We start from the raw sequence: 19978 nt of genomic DNA on the forward strand, positions 1-19978 counted from the left end.
TTTTTTTTCGATTTCATCACCTTTTTTGTCGCTTCAACCATTTTCTGGCAGCCAAAAAAACTTCCTGTAATAGATCACCATACCGTAGAGGATATTTTTAAACTTGATGTTACTAATTTTCTAATAACATTATCATTTGATGGGTACAGTAGTTCTTGACGACTGTGTGAGAGGAACTAATGGAAGAGGAGGGGGATACTGACAGCTGGCTCAATGATTTCCGGGTATTTGCCAGCACCACTAACGCTCATGGGGTTAAACAGATATTCGCAGGAAGAAACAAATTCATGAGGTAACACAAGTTTTTGTTATAATCTAGTAGATTATTTCAATATATTATTATCATATTATTTCATAAACAGTCACATTCTCAATTAAAACACTGTCTTTAATTGCTAGACTGATGGCACAGTTGTGACAAAAGACCGAAACAGCTGCAGTGCCATCAGACAAAATTTTACCTAACACCTCCCTAAATATCTCCCCTCCTATAGGCTACTATTCCTCCTGTCATGGATTGCGTGTGTAGTGTATACTATCTACATAGTGATGACATCGATTGTAACCTACAGCAACAAACCAACTGGAACTAAGTATGAAGTGCTGCTGAATGACTTTGAGGGGACTAAACCACAGTCTATAAAGTTTCCAACCATAACCATCTGCAGTCACAACAAGGTCAAAAAAAGGTAAAGAACTTTATCATTTTTCGATATAAATTTTATTTAAGACCCTAGCTAGACGGTACGTGACGCGTCAGTGTCACGTAATCGATCACGATCTGGTTGTTTTTATGCAAGATTTCCTTTGAAATAATATGGTATTTTTAAATACTTAATACTTACTTTGAGACACGATTAACCAGTCACTAACACATTAATACCATTTAAACTAACTACTTAACCATTAATTTCCTGGCAGTTATTTACAAGCAGAAGGAAATGAGGCTGTACACGATTATTGGGAAATGGTCGATCAGTATAACACGGAAAAGGCTGCAAACATTAATTGGACCAAACCAAATATGGTCAAATTACAGAACATGACATACCAGGTAATATTCTGTTTATATTGATTAGCATGTTCAATTGTCACGTGTTCTTACTTTATCCCACTGCCACACCTAAGCGTCCCTTTTCCAGTCTATGTAAGTGAAACTAAGAGTAAGTACTATGTAGAAAAACAAGGCCATGGAACAAATTAAACCTTAAAGTTCCAAATTCAAAAATTTCATTTCGACTACAATTTCATTTGTCATACTAATACAATCTAACATTCAAAACATTCTAAGTATCCATAACTATAAGTCTGTAGGGTTTACCGATCACCTGATCAATCCTATTGGTCCATCCCATTTCCAGTGACTACGTTCTAGTAGAAACTGAGTAATTAATAACATGTTAAACTACAGGATCTGATAGCAGCGGGGGGTCACAGTGACAACAGGTTGTTGATGTGCGAGCAGCGTGCTGACTTCTGTAAGAAGTGGGTGGACAATGTGCAGGAGCACTACTTCACTAGAGATGTCACCAGTTCAGGTAAATTACACATACTGCCTTGAAGTCTTTTGTTCTTCATAAAAGCACATGTTTGCCGATCAATTAGTGTTTCAACTAATTTTAGTCCTTGTAAATTTCGATGGCACATTCTTCATCAGTGTGCACTGTGCACCGCCTCCAAACACTCTATTCTGATCTCGTGATTTTTCTAATTTTCTAACTGTCAGGAGTGTGTTGGAGAGTGAACCCTGCTGGGCTAATACGTGGTAAGAGTGGAGATTACGGGAAAATGAAGATTCTCATGTTCGCAGACCTCAAAGACTACAGCATTCGGTTTATAACTTGTACTGCAAAGTAGTATGCCACCCATTTATGATTCTTTTTCTATAATCTATATCATACAAATTCGTAAGTTATGAGTATCTTATAAAACCCAAATATGGATATCAACGCACCCTTCAGATTTTGTGCTCTTGAATTTGTTGAAGTTATTAAATAATCTAAATAAATTTAATTTAAATAATCTTTTAAAACTTGGATTGGTTCAGGACAGCAGATCAACCACAGCACGGTTTTACTGTAGCATTCCACGATAATGCCACATATGGTATGTCACTCAGCTCTGGGTACTTCATGAGTCCCGGATCAATCTACAAGGTGTGATATCCACTGTGAATAGTAGTATATCAGTGAAAAAACGTATACTTCTTCAATTATGAAACTATTTCATCGTGAATTGTCACAGTGTGACAATGAGATGGAATGTGTTAAATTGTAATTAGTAAGTATTTACTGAATACTTACTAATTATAGTTGAACACATAATTTAATTATATAATGTAGTTCACATTTCAGTTCATTATGATATTCATGACAAAATCAGTTTTAGAAGAAGTATACATTTCTTCACTTACATTGGTCGAGTCACTAGTCGCTCAATATCTATTATTTATTGAATCAGAAAATGAACGACAGGAAAACAATACACCACCGTTCCCAAAGGCTAAAACTGATATCCATTTATGTTTTTAACTGTTTGCAAATAAATCAATTTTAACATAAACTTAAAGAATTTTTCTTTACTTTTTTCATGATTCTTTAGGTAGATCTCCAGCTGTCGAAACAGATACGGAAGCCGCCGCCAAGCGGTAATTGTAACGCTTCTCTAGTACATACAACTTATGGGGCATACGATGAAGGGAGTTGCGTCTTGGAATGTAAAGACAGGTTTGTAACTCGGATATTTAAAAAAGAAGGGATCTAGCCATCTAGATAACGCTAAAAGAAGGGAGTGATCTAGATAACGATATCATTTTACCCCACAGAACATAATTATCCTAGCCAATGTCTCGGCTTGTGTCATTTACTTTCAACATTAATTCTTCCAGGTATTTGAACGATACTTGCGGGTGTGTGAACATTGAACCTCCACTCAACAACCTGGGCTACCAATCCTGCACTTTGAAACAGTGGGCACAGTGTGGCCTCAAGGCCTACATGGACTTCAACAAGGCGTTCATGAACCCAGAGCTGGCTGAAAATATCTGCCCTTGTCCAAATGCTTGTAATCAAACACGGTAAGTGGACGTGACGTCACAGTATCACGTGACGTCACAGTAAAACGTGTGGCGTCTCAGTAAAACGTGTGGCGTCTCAGTGTCACGTGACATAGCGTAGCCTGCTTGCATGATAATGTGAAAATTACTATTGTCGATCAATTTAAAACTGCAGCCTTGGAAAACAATGCCATAATTTTGGAAGTCAAGACAACCAAAGCACATACAATGCTAAATTATGTTACCATTAATAAGTCACGTTTCAGGTATGTGGCACAGCTGTCAAGCTCAGCACTGTCACACCCTTACGTGAGCTCAGTACACAGTCACCCTTTTATTAAAGGTACATTTTATCTCACTTAAAACATTTTGATAGTACATCATGTTGATATTATGGTCATTTTCAGATTTCCTGAACCAATCAATTAAGATGCTAAACCGGTCGGGAAAGGACAATTTATGACATAAATTAACTTGGCATGATAAAGCCCATTCACATTTTACTCCCTCCAGGCCTGTTGAATGAGTTCTCACACCCTGACCTCAATATCACATACGAAAGTCACAGAGATATTCATGAAAATCTGGTGGTCATGGAGATCCTCTTTACAAGCATGATAACTACCGAAATCAGACAGGTATAACAGCGAACAAAAATTGGAACAACTTTCCCGTGATTACCGTTATCGAACATTTACATCCATCTGCCATAATGATTATGTCATTATGAATATATGCTAAGAGCTGAGGGATTTTTACTGCTTAATATTGTAAAAACGAGCAAACAATTCACGTTTAAAACCTTTACTTTACCAGGTGGTAACGTACACCTCCGCCAACCTACTCGGAGATATCGGCGGAGTGATGGGTCTCTTGATGGGTGCCAGCGTTTTCACCCTCATAGACTTTGTACAGATGCTCGTGTTTGCCATCCAGAAACACTGCTTTAGTAATTGGTGTCGTAAAGAAAAGGCAGAGAAATCAAGAGATAACGAGGAGGCAAGCTGTTTGAAGAAGGAGGAGGAGGAGGAGGAGGAGGAACGGTGTTAAACTTGGATATTATCAAGTTGATCTATATTGGAATTGACTATTTAGTATTTACTGTTTGTTATCGTTATAATTAATTTTTGTGAAATTTTCTTATTCGAATTTTATTAGTTTATCGAGCTTCTCTCATAAACTAAGAAATAAACTAAAAAATATGTTGGACAACTTTATTTTCTCAGGACTGAAAGAAATTAAAAATATCTCTTATTAAACAATCGTTATTGGACAACTATACAAGTAATTTACTATTAAATATTATAATCTATCAAGAAATCTGATAACTTTTCTAACACAAAACTATAGCTATTGATGTTTCATTATGCCCGAATTTTTGAAAAAGTGAGACTTTCTGGAAAGTGCAAAAATAGGTTACACGGTAGTTATGAAATCACCAAAATAAACTGTACACAGTACAGCTTGAAAGTACAATAATTTATAGCAATTTCAACGAAACTCAGTTGCATGACAAATTCAGTTCATTCACTTTATTTCTTTCCTGCAGCTGGAACAGCTTCACCGAGAGTAATGTGAGGGACGCCAAAAGCTGCCAAGTTAAACACACTCGGATCCAATGACTCAGGCATGGTGATCTCAATAGGAATCTGAGGGGTAGCATCCGCACCAGAGTCTGATTTCTGTTTGGCAGGTTTAGCTTTTGCTCCTTTTCCTACTGGAGTTACCGGTGCTGCAGGAGCAGCTTCAGGAGGAGGAGGGAAGCGAGTGAGGTATAAAGCAGAGCCTAACGATATCTCACCTTCTACCACTGTCTTCAGAAGAGAAGACACAAACTTGACGTTGTTATCAGAGTTAGTTTCGTCACTGTTGATAAGTGTTAGGACACTTCCGTTTAGGTAAAACAGTCCAGCAAGATTAAGAGAAGTCTCAAGGGCAAGTATCTCTTTGTCCTTATCTTGGTCAGCTTTAGCTTCGTATCTCAATGAATGAGCTGATGTTACTTTGTCTGCGATGATATGAACGTGACTATCAGTTAAGTTTAAGCAAGTCAAAAGCTCAGAAGAAATAAGTCCACTGAGTTTGCCAAGTCCACAGTAGAGGAAGCCTGATGAGCTGTGGAGGATTTGCTGCACCTCCACTGGACTGCATTGACTGTTCGTGATCAGAGTTCCAGACCATCGAGCTGTCTTTGCCTGGGTAACTTTCAACATTTCTGCTATTTCTGTGGTCATGTTTGAGTCTCCACATTTCACTCCACCGTCGTCGTTAACCATGTATTTGAAATTATTTGAGTCCAAAACTGGCGGAAGAAGAGCCACCTTGTCTGCCATCAATCTCTTTTCCAAAGGCATTTTTGTCCTTTCCCCTCTAGCAGATCCTATTGGGGTTTTAGTACCCTTCTTCCCACCTTCTCCACCTCCACCTCCACCACCATTTTCACCAGCTTTAGAGTTTGTGTAAGAGAGCATCCTATGGTAGAAAGTTTGCAATGAAAAGTCCCTCGTGAACTGTTTCAAGTTACCAATTTTGGATATCGGTAACGCTTCCATAGGTAACTTCTGAAGAACGATGTCGGCTAGAAGAACAAAACTAGCCTCCTCGTCTTGGATTTGTCTGAATTCCATATTGAATGCCTCAACAGCTGGCATGACATAGTCCCACAATTCTGTGATAATATTGTGGTAAAACGTCAAGTTCCTCGAGTTCTCCTCTTCAAGTGTTGTCTTCAGATCCTCCAGAGCTCCGTTACCTTCCACAACACCAAGTTGGTTCAACAAAACACTTCGCTGCTCGGTCTGTGTTTCCAGTCTGAAGAAATGGACTAACTTCAACATGTACTTGTGGACGCTTGCTTTGTAAGCTTCATACATTCGGAGGATGCTCTCCAGCTTCTCGTAAGTGACTTCACAACGAGAGATGTTCATTACTGGACCCTCCAGAGCACTCTTACCTGCAGTCTTCGTACCTTGGACGAAGCCGGAGTAAAGATATTTCTTACAAGGAGAATGTTGAAGGATTAAAAAGTATTGCTTTTCATCAAGCTCTTTTAGCAAATCGAAGTGATTCTCAAATACCAACAATTTCTTCCAGGAGGAGTTGGTCTTGGTGAGCTCCTCAAAGCATTGGTTATACAACTGATAATTCTTACTCTCATAAGCACATTCCAACTGAGTAATGAGTGACCCAATCTCACTTTTACTCGGCCAATGCAGTGCTTGTTTCAGCAGATCTCTTAACCACACGGACACAACAGAGCTTTGGTAAAGAGAAAGGTACTGTGCAGATATATGAGGTGCATTGTAACCCAATCTGTTGATCACTTCTAAACAACCTTGTTGAAGAGTCATGTGATCTTGTTTCAATAACGATATTTGAACTGATTGAGTGAGATATTCCATCGAGGATGTGAGGTATTTCAGTGAGATAATCTCTGGCTGAATGTCACGTGTGACTATCTCTTCACCGGACATGTCTTGATTCCAAGGATCTAAACTATCCTCAAAGAATGACACTGAAGAGTCACCGAAAGCAATTCCTAGCTTAAGTTGAGGCCTTGAGCTGAACTCAAGATGATGCTTCTGACAAATCCTCGTTGCGTTATCACTGTGCATTTTACACAACTCCATCGCACTGTAGCACATCTTCTGCCAGCGCTCATCAAGGCTAGATAACAGGACTGGCTCAGCGATATAGGTTTCAATCTTCTTATCAATATAATCTTTTTGAGAATCAGCAATACGGAACCTCTTTTCTTCAAGAACGACATCAGTTGAGATATGATGATACATGTTGGACAAGTGACAGTGTAGATCAACGACGCATCTAACATACAGAGACAGTTTAGCATCAACTACACCTAGGTCTGCCATACTTTTCATCTCTTTGTGGACCATTTTCAGGGCATTCTGTGAGCTTTCAATCGCCTCCAAGAACATGCATTTGTGGAAATCAGTTCCATTTTCCAGGATTGACAGTCTGAATTTAATTTTGCTGAGCCAGTACATAGCCCAACAAGCATCTAATTTAAATCCTAGAGTTGAGAATATGGTTATAGGCTTATCATAAACCTTACAGAGAGTCAACAGTGTTTCAATCTCACCTGTGTCCATATCGTCTTTCAACATAGATTCTACTTTTGCTTTTACTACAATGCAGCTTAGCTGAGAAATGATGAACTGAATTTGGCATGAGTGGTTTTTGTACTTTGCCTGAAGGTCTTGCAACATTTCTATAAATCTAAGTGAAACATTGTCAGCGGATTGGGGACTTGTTTTAACCAGGATCTCCATTATCTTTATCATAAGATCAGTAGATGTATCCAAGTCATTCGATGATCTTTGAATCTGAAGGAAGTGCTCCATTGCTGAGCTGTAGTTAGCTTGGGAAGCAGCAAGTAAAGCAGCAGCTTTATGATATCTTGTCTTTGACCTGGAACCACAAGTAAACTCAATAGATGGTAATGCTTGCTCCAGCATAGTTATTGCTGATTTGAAGTCACCTGATTGAATAAATATTTCTGCTTTCTTCACTTGAATATCACAAAGCTTGATTTCAGAAATAATGTTGTTTGCCATGTTTGATTCTTCGCTTAATCCCATTGGCAGTTGCGTTGACTGTTTGACACCTGTTTTATGTAACTCCAAATCGATCTGGTTGCCAACAAACTCTTCCTTACTTGGCACAGAAACTGCAAGCTCTAGATGATGGTTGAAACCTTGAGGAAGCTGAAGTCTCTGGCATGTCCAAGCAGCTTTGTAATGAATCAAGTTTACCAAATCTGGATTATTTAACACAGAAACTGCAAGAAGTTCTTGAATCGCATAGAGAGGGAGGAGATGGTCAATAAAACCAAAGAGTTGAAGTTGTTTACAGAGCTCTTCCAGATAAAATAAGCTGAGTTCTGGGTGAGGAAATGTAACTTTGTTAACAGTTACCGTATTTTGCTTATCGTGCAGCATTTCAACGATGTTTTCAGGAAGTCTGAATGAAGCCCAATCGGCTAAATTCGCTGGGAAACTGATTTGACATTGTGATTTTGTTGTTTGTTTCACATTTCCTCCAGCCTTCCCACCTTTAGCACGCTTTCCATCTCCAGTCATTGGCTTCTCTTCAGCAGCTGGGGTATCCTCTAAATTCATCAGGCATGTCTGTAAAACCTTTTTATACATATTGTAAGCAAGCAACATGGAGTGCTTAACATTGCCACCTGAATGAAGCACCATCTTAGATCTAATGACTAAGATCCTTGCCATCAGCTCACCCCTCTGAACATCCAGCATCTCTTCTGAAGATTCCATTGCTTCATCGACATAAATTAACAATGGTTTTGGTTTGCTAATGATGTCTACCTTCTCTTCACTCAGAGATGTTGTCAATGTGGACATTGTTTGCCTTGTCCGTGTGACACTAAGTGTATGTGCGATGCTTCTTGACTTTAGATCTTCTTGTTCTTCTATTGGCATCAAAACTGTGCCTTTCTCTTCACTTTTCAAACCGACAGCAATATCCAAAGCCCACTCAAGCTGGTCTAGCACATCATTGATTGGATATTGATTAATGAAAAGCCACTCTGCAAACCTAGTAATGCTCTCTATTTTCTTCACTCGTAGCTGAGGGTTTTGAAGAAGCATGATGGACTGTTGAAGAGCATAGAGCTGCTCCTCTTTATTAGAAGATGACATTGCAACCCTGTGCCACATGTCAGATACTGTGTCTTCAGTCTCAATCCTCTCCAATTTGGCTAGGTCACCATTGGGGGATAAACCAAGATTGACCTTAAAAAGTGCTCTATACTTCAGTATAAGAGGATGGGTTGGTCTTGGCATTGAAAGAGCTGCTCTCTCTGCTTCTTCCAATCCTGAGCTCCAATTCTTTTCATCTAAAAATATGATAAACAGAGCACCATAAAGATGGGCTCTGAGATCGATCTCTTTTTGTTGTTTAGGAGAAATCTCGACCAGTTTCTGATTTTTATCAGGTGCTAGATTAGCAATGACCTTTAGTACCTTTAAAAGATTTTCCTTCAGAGGACCTCTTCCATTGCTTCTCTGCAAATGAGGTAGTATCGCATTCCAGAAATGCTGCATAACTTCCATAGCAAGCTCATAGTCTTTGGCTTGCTCAGCTGCCAGAACTGCATTTGTGAACAAATTGAATGCAGGTAAACGATCAGTGATGGAAGTCTCAGAAATGGCAAATGATAGCTCAGATTTACCTAAAATGAGGTTGTGGTAGCACAATAGCTTGTTGGCGGTGACCCTGCAGCCTGGTCGTGCAAAATGAGGATGATTTTGAAGCTCTGAGATCTTAGCACAGCAATTGTCGATCAATTCTTTATTTGAGAGTTTTAGGGACAACGATGCAAGTTTCGTCCAAATTTCTAACTCAATCAACTTATCACTCCAATCACTGCTATCAATCATCTTCAATGTTTCTTGCATAGTTGGCGTATTGGGGAACACATAATACTGGTTAGTGTTCATATGATTCATTTCAACAGCAACAATACTTTTACAAGCAACAGAAAAACTATCTGTGTTTTCATCTTCGGGGAGCAGATTCTTGAGAGGTTGTGCAAGCACTTGTTTACATTTCACCCACAAGCAAAGCAAAGACTTCCTTTTATGTAGACCAACCTTGGAGTTGCCAACAATTTTCTGATAAACAAGTTCAGATATCTGAATAGCTGTCGTTATGTCCTCAGCAATAACAGGATCAACATTTGGCATAGCATCTTTTGTATCTTTTTTGGCACCACCTTTTTTGGCGACAGGAGTTACGCTTTTCTTGCCTGACTTCGGTTTTGAGGGAGAACCCTTTCGCGATGGAGAGCCTTTTCTAGAAAGGCTTGGAGAGGTAGATCCACTCAACAGCTTGGCAACTTTATGTTTAGTGAGATAACCTTGGACCAAGGCTTCTGCAAACTGACAAACAAGAACAAAGTCGACACCACCTTTGGAGGACATGAGGAGGTTGTACCCTTTAGAGAGCCAATCTATGACTTTGTTGTGGTTGTTTTTATCGATTGTCTGCTTCAGATAATTCCAAATATAGACACAAGAGTTGTTCACTAACCACCACTCTTTCAAAGCAGTACCCTGCTGACCACCTTTTATGAAATGGTCAATGCATTCCTCCTGGACTTCTTTAACCCATTCACAATATGACTCCCAATGGGGATAGTCAATATGAGAGGTAAGGTCTGCCTCATTTGCAACAATCTGTTTTGGAAGGCTCGGCCCCTCTCCCAATGCAATCTTCTCTTGCATGAGGAAGTATATCAGCGACTCAGCAAAGATGAAATTTAATTCTGAAAGAAGAATAGCATTTGCTTTATCAAAGTTTGATAAATTCGATCTCCCAGTATTTTTGGTCCCTTGTCTGTCGGATCTTACCGAGCTCGTTCTACTGTGGTTGGACTTTCTGACTGACTCATCTTCATCTAGAGGTTGAAAAGCATAACGATCTTCAAACCACAATGCAAATCTAGCTGCAGTGAGAGCCACGTCCCAAACCTCCTCTTTTCTTGCTAGCTTAGCAGTATCTGCCCAAAGGATGAACCGTTCGTGAGTGTTAGATTCGGTCAACCTGTTCATTTCAGAGACACCTTTTTCTTTTGCTTCTCGGTATTTTGTTATCTTGTCTCTCAAAACGATGAACGAGGAGCAGTTTTGACTGTTTTCACCAAGCTCTTTAATCCCCCAATTGAAAGTATGAGGTGCAAGGTATTCTCCAACTTTTAACAAGATAGGTTGTAGCTTTGCTTTAGCATTTTTTGCAGACTTAGCTTGCTCTAAAAGGAATCCTGCCTTTTCCTCGATTGTATCAGGCTTCTTATAAAGATTAGTTTTCAAGTCGATGCACTTCATGTGGTACAAAATTGTGTTTTTGTACTGATCATTGGGATCCAAGTTCAATGCTTTGGTGAAGTTATCCAAAGCCTCGATGAGTTTTTGCTGATCTTGGTAGCATTTAGCCAGCTCAATGTGGACCTGACATCTCAAGAGAACCAGCATACTTTGAAGATCTTCAAGAGAATTGACAATCAGCTTGAGAGGTTCGATAATCTGGTGACGAAGATTGTGCTGCAGCATTGGTAAGCACAAATTCCACAAAGTAATACATCCTGATTGTACAGTGAGAGAGTCACAGTCTCTGATCGAAGCCACCAATGCTTCATGACATTGAAGAATGCTTTTAACACGCACATCAAGAATACTTTTCTTGTATGACTCCTCTTCCTTTCCAAGCTTTTTCACAATGAGATCAGCTTCAGCAAATTTCACTCGAAACTCGAAGTTGACATCAGTAAATGGTTGTTGCATGCTGTCAAGACACTGCTGAGATAAATCAGGTAGACGATGCTGTAAGGTGATTGCGAGTGATTCTAGAAGTAATTCGTTCCTAGTATCTGGATCAAGCTTAAAAGAATTTTTCGTGATTTTCTCTATGATACCTGTAACTGTCTTGGATATTTTAGTCTTATCCGTTGAAGGGTCACTTTTTAATTTGGACTTCAAAGTGTTGATTTCATAGATGATCATCAGGTTCAGGTTAAGATCCACCATGTCATTTGAAGTAACAAGGCCATAGCTAGACAGCTTACTGATAATTTCAACAAGCTGCTCCTGGCATTTCGCTTTGGCCAGTTTAATCGCTATCTTTGTCTCTTTGGATGCTAAATCACTTTGTTTATTCCTGTACAGGCTCTCAATGTAAGATACGCTCAGACTCAAGAGCCACTTTTTGTTGTGGTCATCAATAAATGTCAACGCTTTCACAATAGCACCTAACGTGTTGACAACATGATGAATACTTTGAAGCACAAGAAATGGTCTGGCAAGTTTCCAGAACAAAATGGACGCATTAACAACAAGGAAATAATATCGAGAGTTCTTCTTTCCAAACTCGATTGCCTTGAGGATATAATTGGAACATTTTTGTAATTTATCAATATCTCTTGTTGAGGATGGCTTATGTAGGTGAGCATGACAAAGATAGCTCCTTGCTAAAAACTGGTTTGCTTTGGGCTTCAAGGTGATGTAAAAGATAAGAGCCTCTTCAATCAGTTCATGATTTTTCACTAGGTTGATGTTAATGGCAGACTCAGCACATATCACAAAAAGGTCGGGACTGAGGGTCTCTGTTGCTCCTTTGTGGCCTGAAAAGACAACATTGAAATTGATAGCAAATTAATAGCAAATAATATAAGTTGTTTATCCAAGCAAGCAAGTTTTTCGAACATGGCAAACTCAGGGAAAATCTCAAAGTTAAAGATATGATTCTGTTCTTTCGTGATCGTAGGATATTTTTGCTTTGACGGGTAGTTGATGCACCTTTCACAAGCAAGAGCCACTTTGGTCTACTTGTTGTGAAGTGTCTCAGTTACATGGGTTGGAATGGGGCTGGGGTCCCCCCTTTTTTTAGTAGTACACAAATTAGGCGAAGAGATTGAAAGGCAAACAATATTATACAGGGGGATCATGAGTATTTTTGAGAATTTTTGAATCTGATAATTTGACCATTTTCGCTGGGAATACACAAAAATGTCTCAAAAATTATTTTTGAATCTGAGAATATTCATCATGGATTTCTCATTTTCTCAAAAATTTTCCACTCAAAAATAGTGATATAGTACCAAATCATTGTTCATATCAGTGCAATGTGGTCCAATTGAGATGAGAATCAATTTTTGAGAATGAGTTTTTCGCCTCTCTTGGAAACTTTTCTCAAAAATACTCAGAATAATTTTTGAGAATGAGAATTTGGCTCTCAAAAATACTCATGATCCCTTCCCCCCCCCCCCCCCCCCCCCCCCCCCCCCCCCCCCCCCCCCCTTAACGGCAAAATTGCAAACAGAAGCAATAAAAACTCACCCTCTGCTTTGATTTTCTGGTAAGTTGCAATCAATTTTTCATTGTCCTGATTGTTTACTGCACTCAGCAGCTGAGATCGAATGTACTGGTCCATCTAATACATCCAATCTAAGAAAGAATAACGTTACACCAATTTAAACCATTTTGTAAATTTTAAACCAGTCAATGATGTTCTTGCAAGAATTGCAATCCAGGAATTAGTCTTCATCATCAGTTTGAATGAAATCATGTAATTATTCATGGAAATTTAGAAATCAAACCAAATGCAAATAATTGATAACAATGTTCAAATTAGAGTTATAATTTATCATGATAACATCACAATAAGAAAGAAAAAAACATTCAATAACAACTTTTGAACATCTAGTGGCATTCTTGTTTGCAAGCCAATGAAAAGACAAGGCTGGTGCCCACTAAAAATGCATTACTTAACAAGAGCTCCAATCCATTGTTTTCAAGGGATCTGAAAATCATACTTTCACAAATATAAATAATGAATGAGTTTGCTGTTTTTCCTCACTCATTATCACCAATCGTTCACTGTCCAGTCAATCGAGATGGCTGCTTGGTCCTAGGTTTAAAATATCATAGCTGATTGTACAGTTTCCATTGTTATTTTTAGTTGACAAAACCTAGATAGCAAGACCAAAAATGCTAACAATGCAGTACATTGTTTTATTTTCCCATCGAACAGTGCAGCTTCCATCCGTTGTGTTGTCCCAGTAGCAAGAATTGGACATGTTCAGACCAGCTCCATTTTTCTGCATGATCACACAATTTACAATGTACTTGAATGGCTTGCCCAATTTAGTAAGTTGGTTAAGACATTGCTCAACAACATTACTGGTCCACTGGTTCACTTTATTATGCTGGTATGAATTGCCTCCAATAGTTGCTTCGATAGCTTCTTTAATGATGTTGCTGATTTCGTCATACACGAATGCTGTATCTTCTCCAGTAGCAAAATCACTATCCATGATAACCTTTGAAGATAATGGGTTAAAGTGGTAATATTGAAGAATATGCAAGTGGTAAAATAGGTTCACTACGCTCAATAAATCCCGATTGAAGCATTCTATCATGAAGGCTCAACACCAACCTGACAATATTAACTGGCAAGACTTAAACTTGAACACATTCCTATGAAAAGACTGTCATTCATGTCTTTTTTCCATTTTACACCTGTCACTCACATCATATAATATAATATATATATACACCACAAAAGAAACAGATTCAGTCAATCATTACATTCTACACTCACTCCACCACACAAGCACACAAACCATTGAAGCAGGTTACACACAGGTGTACTGTTCACATTATTTGCAGGGAAAAAATGATACTTTACGTAACGTGCGATTTATGTTTTTGTAGCTAAATTACTCAAGCGCTACCTACCAGATTGACACAAATGCGGGCACAGCACAGCCCAGTGGCGTAACGTTTCCTGTTGGCGCCCCCCCCCCCCCCCCCGCCGAAAAAGCGCCCCCACGGCCGAAAAAAACGCCCCCCTGTTGGTGCCCCTCCCTAAAATTGAACAAATTAGGTGATTTTAGAGGATAAGCTGGTAAAATCAAAACGCGCAGTTTTGCTAGTACTTTAGTTAAGTTTTCGAAACTGTCCCACATTCAAACGACGATTTGGCGCCCCCCCCCCCCCCCCCCCCCCCCCCCCCCCCCCAGACGGCGCTGGCACAGCCTGTCAAAAGCCCTTATCGCATGATCCATCGACACTGCCAGAAGGTGACTGCATAATAACGGATCAACATGGAATCATACAATAATAAGCTTGCAGCTTCCGATGACAATGTGTTCAATGTTAGTTTTAATCTGGTGTCATGCTTGAGTTGTTTTTGGACCTCTTCATGCTTATATTTTATTTGTTATTGGTATTTGCTATTATGAGCTAATATGAACATATACATTCGGTATCTAAAAGTGTATAGCGAGCATATTTAACAATTTTATAATCAATAATGTATTGCGAGCAGCTGTGACTTAAATATCGCATGACAATCATATAACTTAATTTAACTGGAATATAAGGAAAACAAAATTATTGTCAGACCCGTTGCCACTCTCGGCAGCCAACCAGGGCTCATAAAAGCTTGATAGAGCCTGGGTCCTTTCACCAGCTGTGGTAATGTGAGTGGCGGTGTGGTCAGACCCACTTTAACAGCATGTATTATTATTAAATACAAGTGCGCTAGCTGCTAGCATACTTGTATCATTTACTTTGAAATCAAGTTTATTCGGATATATATTTATTGATTGATTGTGTATTAAATTTTTTTGAAATATAAAATTATTCAAACAATATACACATAATATAGCAATCACCCTATATAAAATCAACCCTTAAAGAATTCAAAAAATTCCCTTAACAATCAAAAATTACCCTTGGCCTTGTGGCTCCAAGTTAAAATCTAGACTGTTTATATCAACAATGTTTTTTCTTGCACCTCTGTCTCCACGGAGAGAAATCACTGTTGTTCTAAGGATTTCAAAGCGAAGGCGCTTTCTGATGTATCTTACAGCGTCTGAGTACCTCTGGCCAGTGTGGTACTCCATCTTACTGGCCAGCTTCTTGACCAGTCTCTCAGCTTCACCACCCATTCCACCAGAAGTCGAGAACACTAAATTGTGTATTAAATTGGTGATAAATAATATAATTGTCTTTTCTCAATATTTGTGATCAAGAAAGGACTTTAAAAGGTGAGTAAGGGTATAGTATGAGATGATAAAATGCAATTGACTGACTCACTGGCAACAATATAAAATAATCAAACACGTATTTATGGTCTCACAACAGCTGAAAAAACTTGTGAGTAGCCTCGATCCCTCTTTTTCAAGGAGTCAGATCAGTTTTTGGACAGTAAAGCTTACCTGGAGACCTCAGGCTATTATGTTCATAAACATATACATAATAGAGATTCGGCGGAATGACAGGCTGAGCGCGGCCCAGTAAAATAAAGCTAGATAGACAAATCAATATTATATCAAGTGCTTGACTATGCTTCGACCTATTATTTAAATTTGAACAAGTATAATTACTCTGAGCCCTTAATGAATCATATAAAGCTTAATATTATTATTGTGTGTTTCCCTCTGTGTCCAAATACAACACAAATCATATTATAATACTATAACATGGTACTATGTTAACAGTACACTTATACTACGATGCAATGTAAAAAAAATAAAATAAAAAAAAGGGGGACCCCCAACCCATGTAGCTGAGACACCTCACAGCAAGTAGACCAAAGTGGCTCTTGCTTGTGAAAGGTGCGTCAATTACCCGCCGAAGCGGTGGGTTGGGAGTCCCCCTGGGATCATTTCGTCCGTAAAATTATATACAACATAAAATAGTACAGTAAAATATCAAAATTGCAATGTAGATCTCCGTTTACTAGCTACTCGCATCGCAGTGTTCACGGCCTGTACTGCGCGAACGACAGAAATTATTCTGAAAATTATTTTGCTTCTGAAATTTTGGCTCAAGTTATTAATAACTGTGACATGTAATTGTAAAATATTAATTGGGACCCTGCTTAACGGGTGATACTCGTAAAATATTTGTTCCGTATATTGACCGTCGACGAGTCCAACTCGGCGCGCGTCCTGGTAGGTTGTAAACCTACAAAACCCTTGTATCACGTTGCGACCCCCACGGTCGTTTCACTATGGTGAAACGTCCTGACGATACAGGGGAGCCGCGCACTTCGTGCGCGGCGGGTCATACAACGTATGACAACAAAACCCTGCTCGCGGCGATTACAGCTGCACCTGAGAATTTCTCAACAATGTGTGCAGCTGTGTGTATGGTGGGCTGTATATATATGGTTGAAATTGAAATTTGAATTTATTAATGAATATTGCTCTATCCAGAGCCCTTGCGCTTGCAGTAGCGCGCGCCCGCCTTACGGCGGTAAAAAGGGCTCTAGCCATGAACCCACCCAACGATTTTGGCACCACTGTACAGTGGTGCCAAAATTTCCCGCGCTTTTGTCCTCATATGCGACGTGTGTAGCCTTTCAAACATTGATTGCGTAAACGAGGTGTCGTACGTAACCTCCAGATCGGGTGACAGGGAGCTGACCATGCCCGAACCTAATTGATCATTGATTGGGTCTGAGGTCACGTGATTATGAGCCTATGAGGTCACGTGACTATGACGTCAACAGACCTTGGCCTCCGTTTCCCGCATATTGGACCAGGTGAGCTTGCATGCTTGTGAATGTAGGTGTAAGTACAGCTGTATTGTAGTTTATACCTAATTAACCCTATACACGGTCACTACTTACTTACTTTGGGCGATCCTCAATCGAAATCCCATTCACTGTCTGCCTCCACACGTCTCGATCGCACATAACAGTTCGAAGGTCGTCTAACTGGAGCCCAGTGTCACGAGCTACTACGTCCAGGAAGGTGAGTGGTCTCCTTCCACGGCCGGATTGGGCAAGTCGCCAGGGGAGGATAGTGGAGATAACTTGGTCAGAAGCTCTCATGCAATGCCCAGCAAATCTGGAACGCCTCGACGCAACCACTGAGGCAATAGATGGAAGGTTGCCATAGATCTGCTTGAGGGTTGGATGTTTCTTCCACGAGATGTTCTTGGCCTTCATTAAAAGACGGGTGTAGCATCCGTTGAGGCGCTTCTCAAGCTGCTTGTTTATGGTCCATGTCTCTGATCCATAGAGCAATACTGGTTCTACACAGGCTCTAAAGAACTTGACTTTCAGTTGTTCGGAAATGCCAGAGGACCAGACTTTTTGCAGTTTAATACAGGCTGACCAGGCCATTCCTTTCCTTGTGTTGAAATCCTTTCTACTGTCCGCAATGAAAGAGCCGAGGTATTTAAAGTCATCAACCTGTTTAATCTGGCGGCCTGAGATGGAATGTAAGTCGACAGTGTCAGGGATGTTGATGGTCATGAACTCGGTCTTAGAAGCATTCATAGCAAGACCAACTTGTGCGGCTGCATTTTCAAGGTCTGTCAGCAGAAGTTGGACTTGCTCTATGGTGTCTGACATTAAGGCCAAATCATCAGCAAAGTCAAGGTCTGTGATTTTGACCGCAGGCACTCTTCGACTTTTCCTAGGCACGATGGTAAGACCGAATTCTTCACCCATGCAGCTTCTGAGGACATAGTCAAGGACGATGATGAAGAGAAAGGGTGCTAGAGTGTCCCCTTGGAGAACTCCAATAAGTGTCCTAAAAAAGTCAGTAAGGCCGTCGATGGTCTGGACACGAGAGAACGATGAGTCATAAAGAAGCCTGATAGCACACGGTCACTATGCACTATAGAAACCTGAAAAGTGGTTACTGCATACTGGAGGGAGAAGTGCCAGGACTACCTGCGCTACATAGACGCTGTTGTCAGCACTGCGCACGCGCGCACGAACCTTCCCATCGGGGTTCGCGCGTGGATAGGTGCTTTTCTTGACTTGTGAAACAAGCGCGCCCGAAGTGGCGCGAAAGCACATGGTTAGGTGAATAATGAATATGACATTGTGTAGCGAGATGCACTACTGGGCCGCGCCGCGCATCAAATAATTCTTCTCGCCGTAGATCGGCAAAATGTTCACCTAAAATGTTCGAACACAAATCATTCAAAGCGGCTAACAAATGGTGAAATGACTAAAACGACACGCGCGGCGTCGGATATGAGGACAAAAGCGCGGGTAATTTTGGCACCACTGTACAGTGGTGCCGAAATCGTTGGGTGTGTTCATGGCTAGAGCCCTTTTTACCGCCGTGAGGCGGGCGCGCGCTACTGCAAGCGCAAGGGCTCTGGATAGAGCAAGGCAAAATGCACCACTGGGCCTCGCCGAGCTGCTAGTTATATTAATACATCAACATTTTTTATTTTGGAGCAACTGCAGCTTACATTACTGACTTGACGATTTCTACTTGTGAAACAAGCGCGTCACGCAGTACGCGTAGACACATGGCTATGTGAACGTAGCATGCAAAATGTCGATAAAACAATTTAATTTGAATAGAAAGCTTGATTTAATTAGGTCACTGGTCATGTCAACCCAAAAAACCTAACTGGCCTGGCCGTGTTAATTTTTCAATATGCAATATAGTAGCTGCAGTTGCCTGTTTGTCGTCGCGCGTGACGTATTGTAGGTTTACAACCTACCAGGACGCACGCCGAGTTGGACTCGTCGACGGTCCAATATATGGAACAGATATTTTACGAGTATCACCCGTTAAGTGATTGCTCTAACCAGAGCCCTCTCACTTGCAGTAGCGCGCGACCGCCGAAGTGAAACAAGCGCGTCACGCAGTACGCGTAGACACATGGCCATGTGAAGTTAAGTGACGTAAAGCTCGCTCATCGCTGCTCTGCACGCGTGTTACAATCTAAATTTATCCATGGAGTCATGGCAACCACATTAATTAACAAAATTATAAACTATAAAGCTGCGACCTTTTATTCGGCCCAAAATCATACTTTTTGGGATAACTCAAATCTACGATTGACGATGTCCCTAATTTTTCTCCTAGGAAAATCCTGGGAAGGAAACTTTATTTTATTTTACAGGGCGATCATTTTGCTAAAAACCGGAAGTATTTATAATTGATAATTATCTCTTTTACTTTCAAAGTTAGGCTCCTACCAGTAAGGTTTCATGGGCCGTAACCAACGCGCATTTTAAAAATTTTCGATTTCATTCGGAGGGCTTCGACGCGCCGCGCAAACTAGCATTCTTGCTTCGCAGAGCAAAGATCTCGATGGGTTGACACCGTCAATCAAGATTTCAAATAAAAACTTTCACTTTGACAAATCATAAATCGCCACCAATTAAGTCAAATTTCAAGTTTAAAATACTAAAAGAAACTAAAAAATTTTGTCAACAAAAAAAGGGACTGGCTGGGGTCGTAAAAACCGGTTTCACTAATTCACTCGCCATGGATTATAGGAAAAGCGCGCTAATTTGTATTTCTCATTGGATATAAAGATAACCAATGTTTTTAAGAGTATCACCCGTTAATGTTTAAGTCACGTGCGCGTGATATAGCGCGCGCGTGTG

General features: G+C 40.2%; 2 protein-coding genes across 2 annotated transcripts; one reads left to right on the forward strand and one right to left on the reverse strand.

Moving 5' to 3' along the window:
* The first annotated feature begins 147 nt into the window (after positions 1–147).
* LOC134819334 (acid-sensing ion channel 1C-like) lies at positions 148–4395 on the forward strand. The gene is made up of 11 exons (XM_063829237.1): positions 148–292; positions 495–689; positions 922–1054; positions 1412–1538; positions 1727–1832; positions 2048–2156; positions 2602–2726; positions 2888–3076; positions 3322–3398; positions 3569–3693; positions 3872–4395. Exons 1-11 carry the CDS (start codon positions 180–182, stop codon positions 4103–4105), a joined length of 1533 nt encoding a protein of 510 aa, XP_063685307.1. The 5' UTR covers positions 148–179; the 3' UTR covers positions 4106–4395.
* LOC134819333 (cilia- and flagella-associated protein 46-like) lies at positions 4283–13043 on the reverse strand. Its single transcript, XM_063829236.1, has 2 exons — positions 12934–13043; positions 4283–12218 (listed from the first exon to the last, which is right to left on the reverse strand). The coding sequence occupies exons 1-2, from the start codon at positions 13025–13027 to the stop codon at positions 4588–4590; spliced, it is 7725 nt and encodes a 2574-aa protein (XP_063685306.1). The 5' UTR covers positions 13028–13043; the 3' UTR covers positions 4283–4587.
* Between the last annotated feature and the right edge of the window lie 6935 nt (positions 13044–19978).

This window comes from Bolinopsis microptera, chromosome 8 (genome assembly GCF_026151205.1).
Source record: "Bolinopsis microptera isolate Bmic1 chromosome 8, MBARI_Bmic_1.0, whole genome shotgun sequence".
Classification (NCBI taxonomy): domain Eukaryota; kingdom Metazoa; phylum Ctenophora; class Tentaculata; order Lobata; family Bolinopsidae; genus Bolinopsis; species Bolinopsis microptera.

Excerpts from the sequence above, each read along its gene's own strand:
- LOC134819334 (XM_063829237.1), top strand. The coding sequence starts at position 180 with ATGGAAGAGGAGGGGGATACTGACAGCTGGCTCAATGATTTCCGGGTA. Across the intron at positions 1,055-1,411 it reads TACAGAACATGACATACCAG|GATCTGATAGCAGCGGGGGG; the intron begins GTAATATTCTGT and ends GTTAAACTACAG. Across the intron at positions 2,157-2,601 it reads GTCCCGGATCAATCTACAAG|GTAGATCTCCAGCTGTCGAA; the intron begins GTGTGATATCCA and ends ATGATTCTTTAG.
- LOC134819333 (XM_063829236.1), bottom strand. The coding sequence starts at position 13,027 with ATGGACCAGTACATTCGATCTCAGCTGCTGAGTGCAGTAAACAATCAG. Across the intron at positions 12,219-12,933 it reads CCAGAAAATCAAAGCAGAGG|GCCACAAAGGAGCAACAGAG; the intron begins GTGAGTTTTTAT and ends TTGTCTTTTCAG.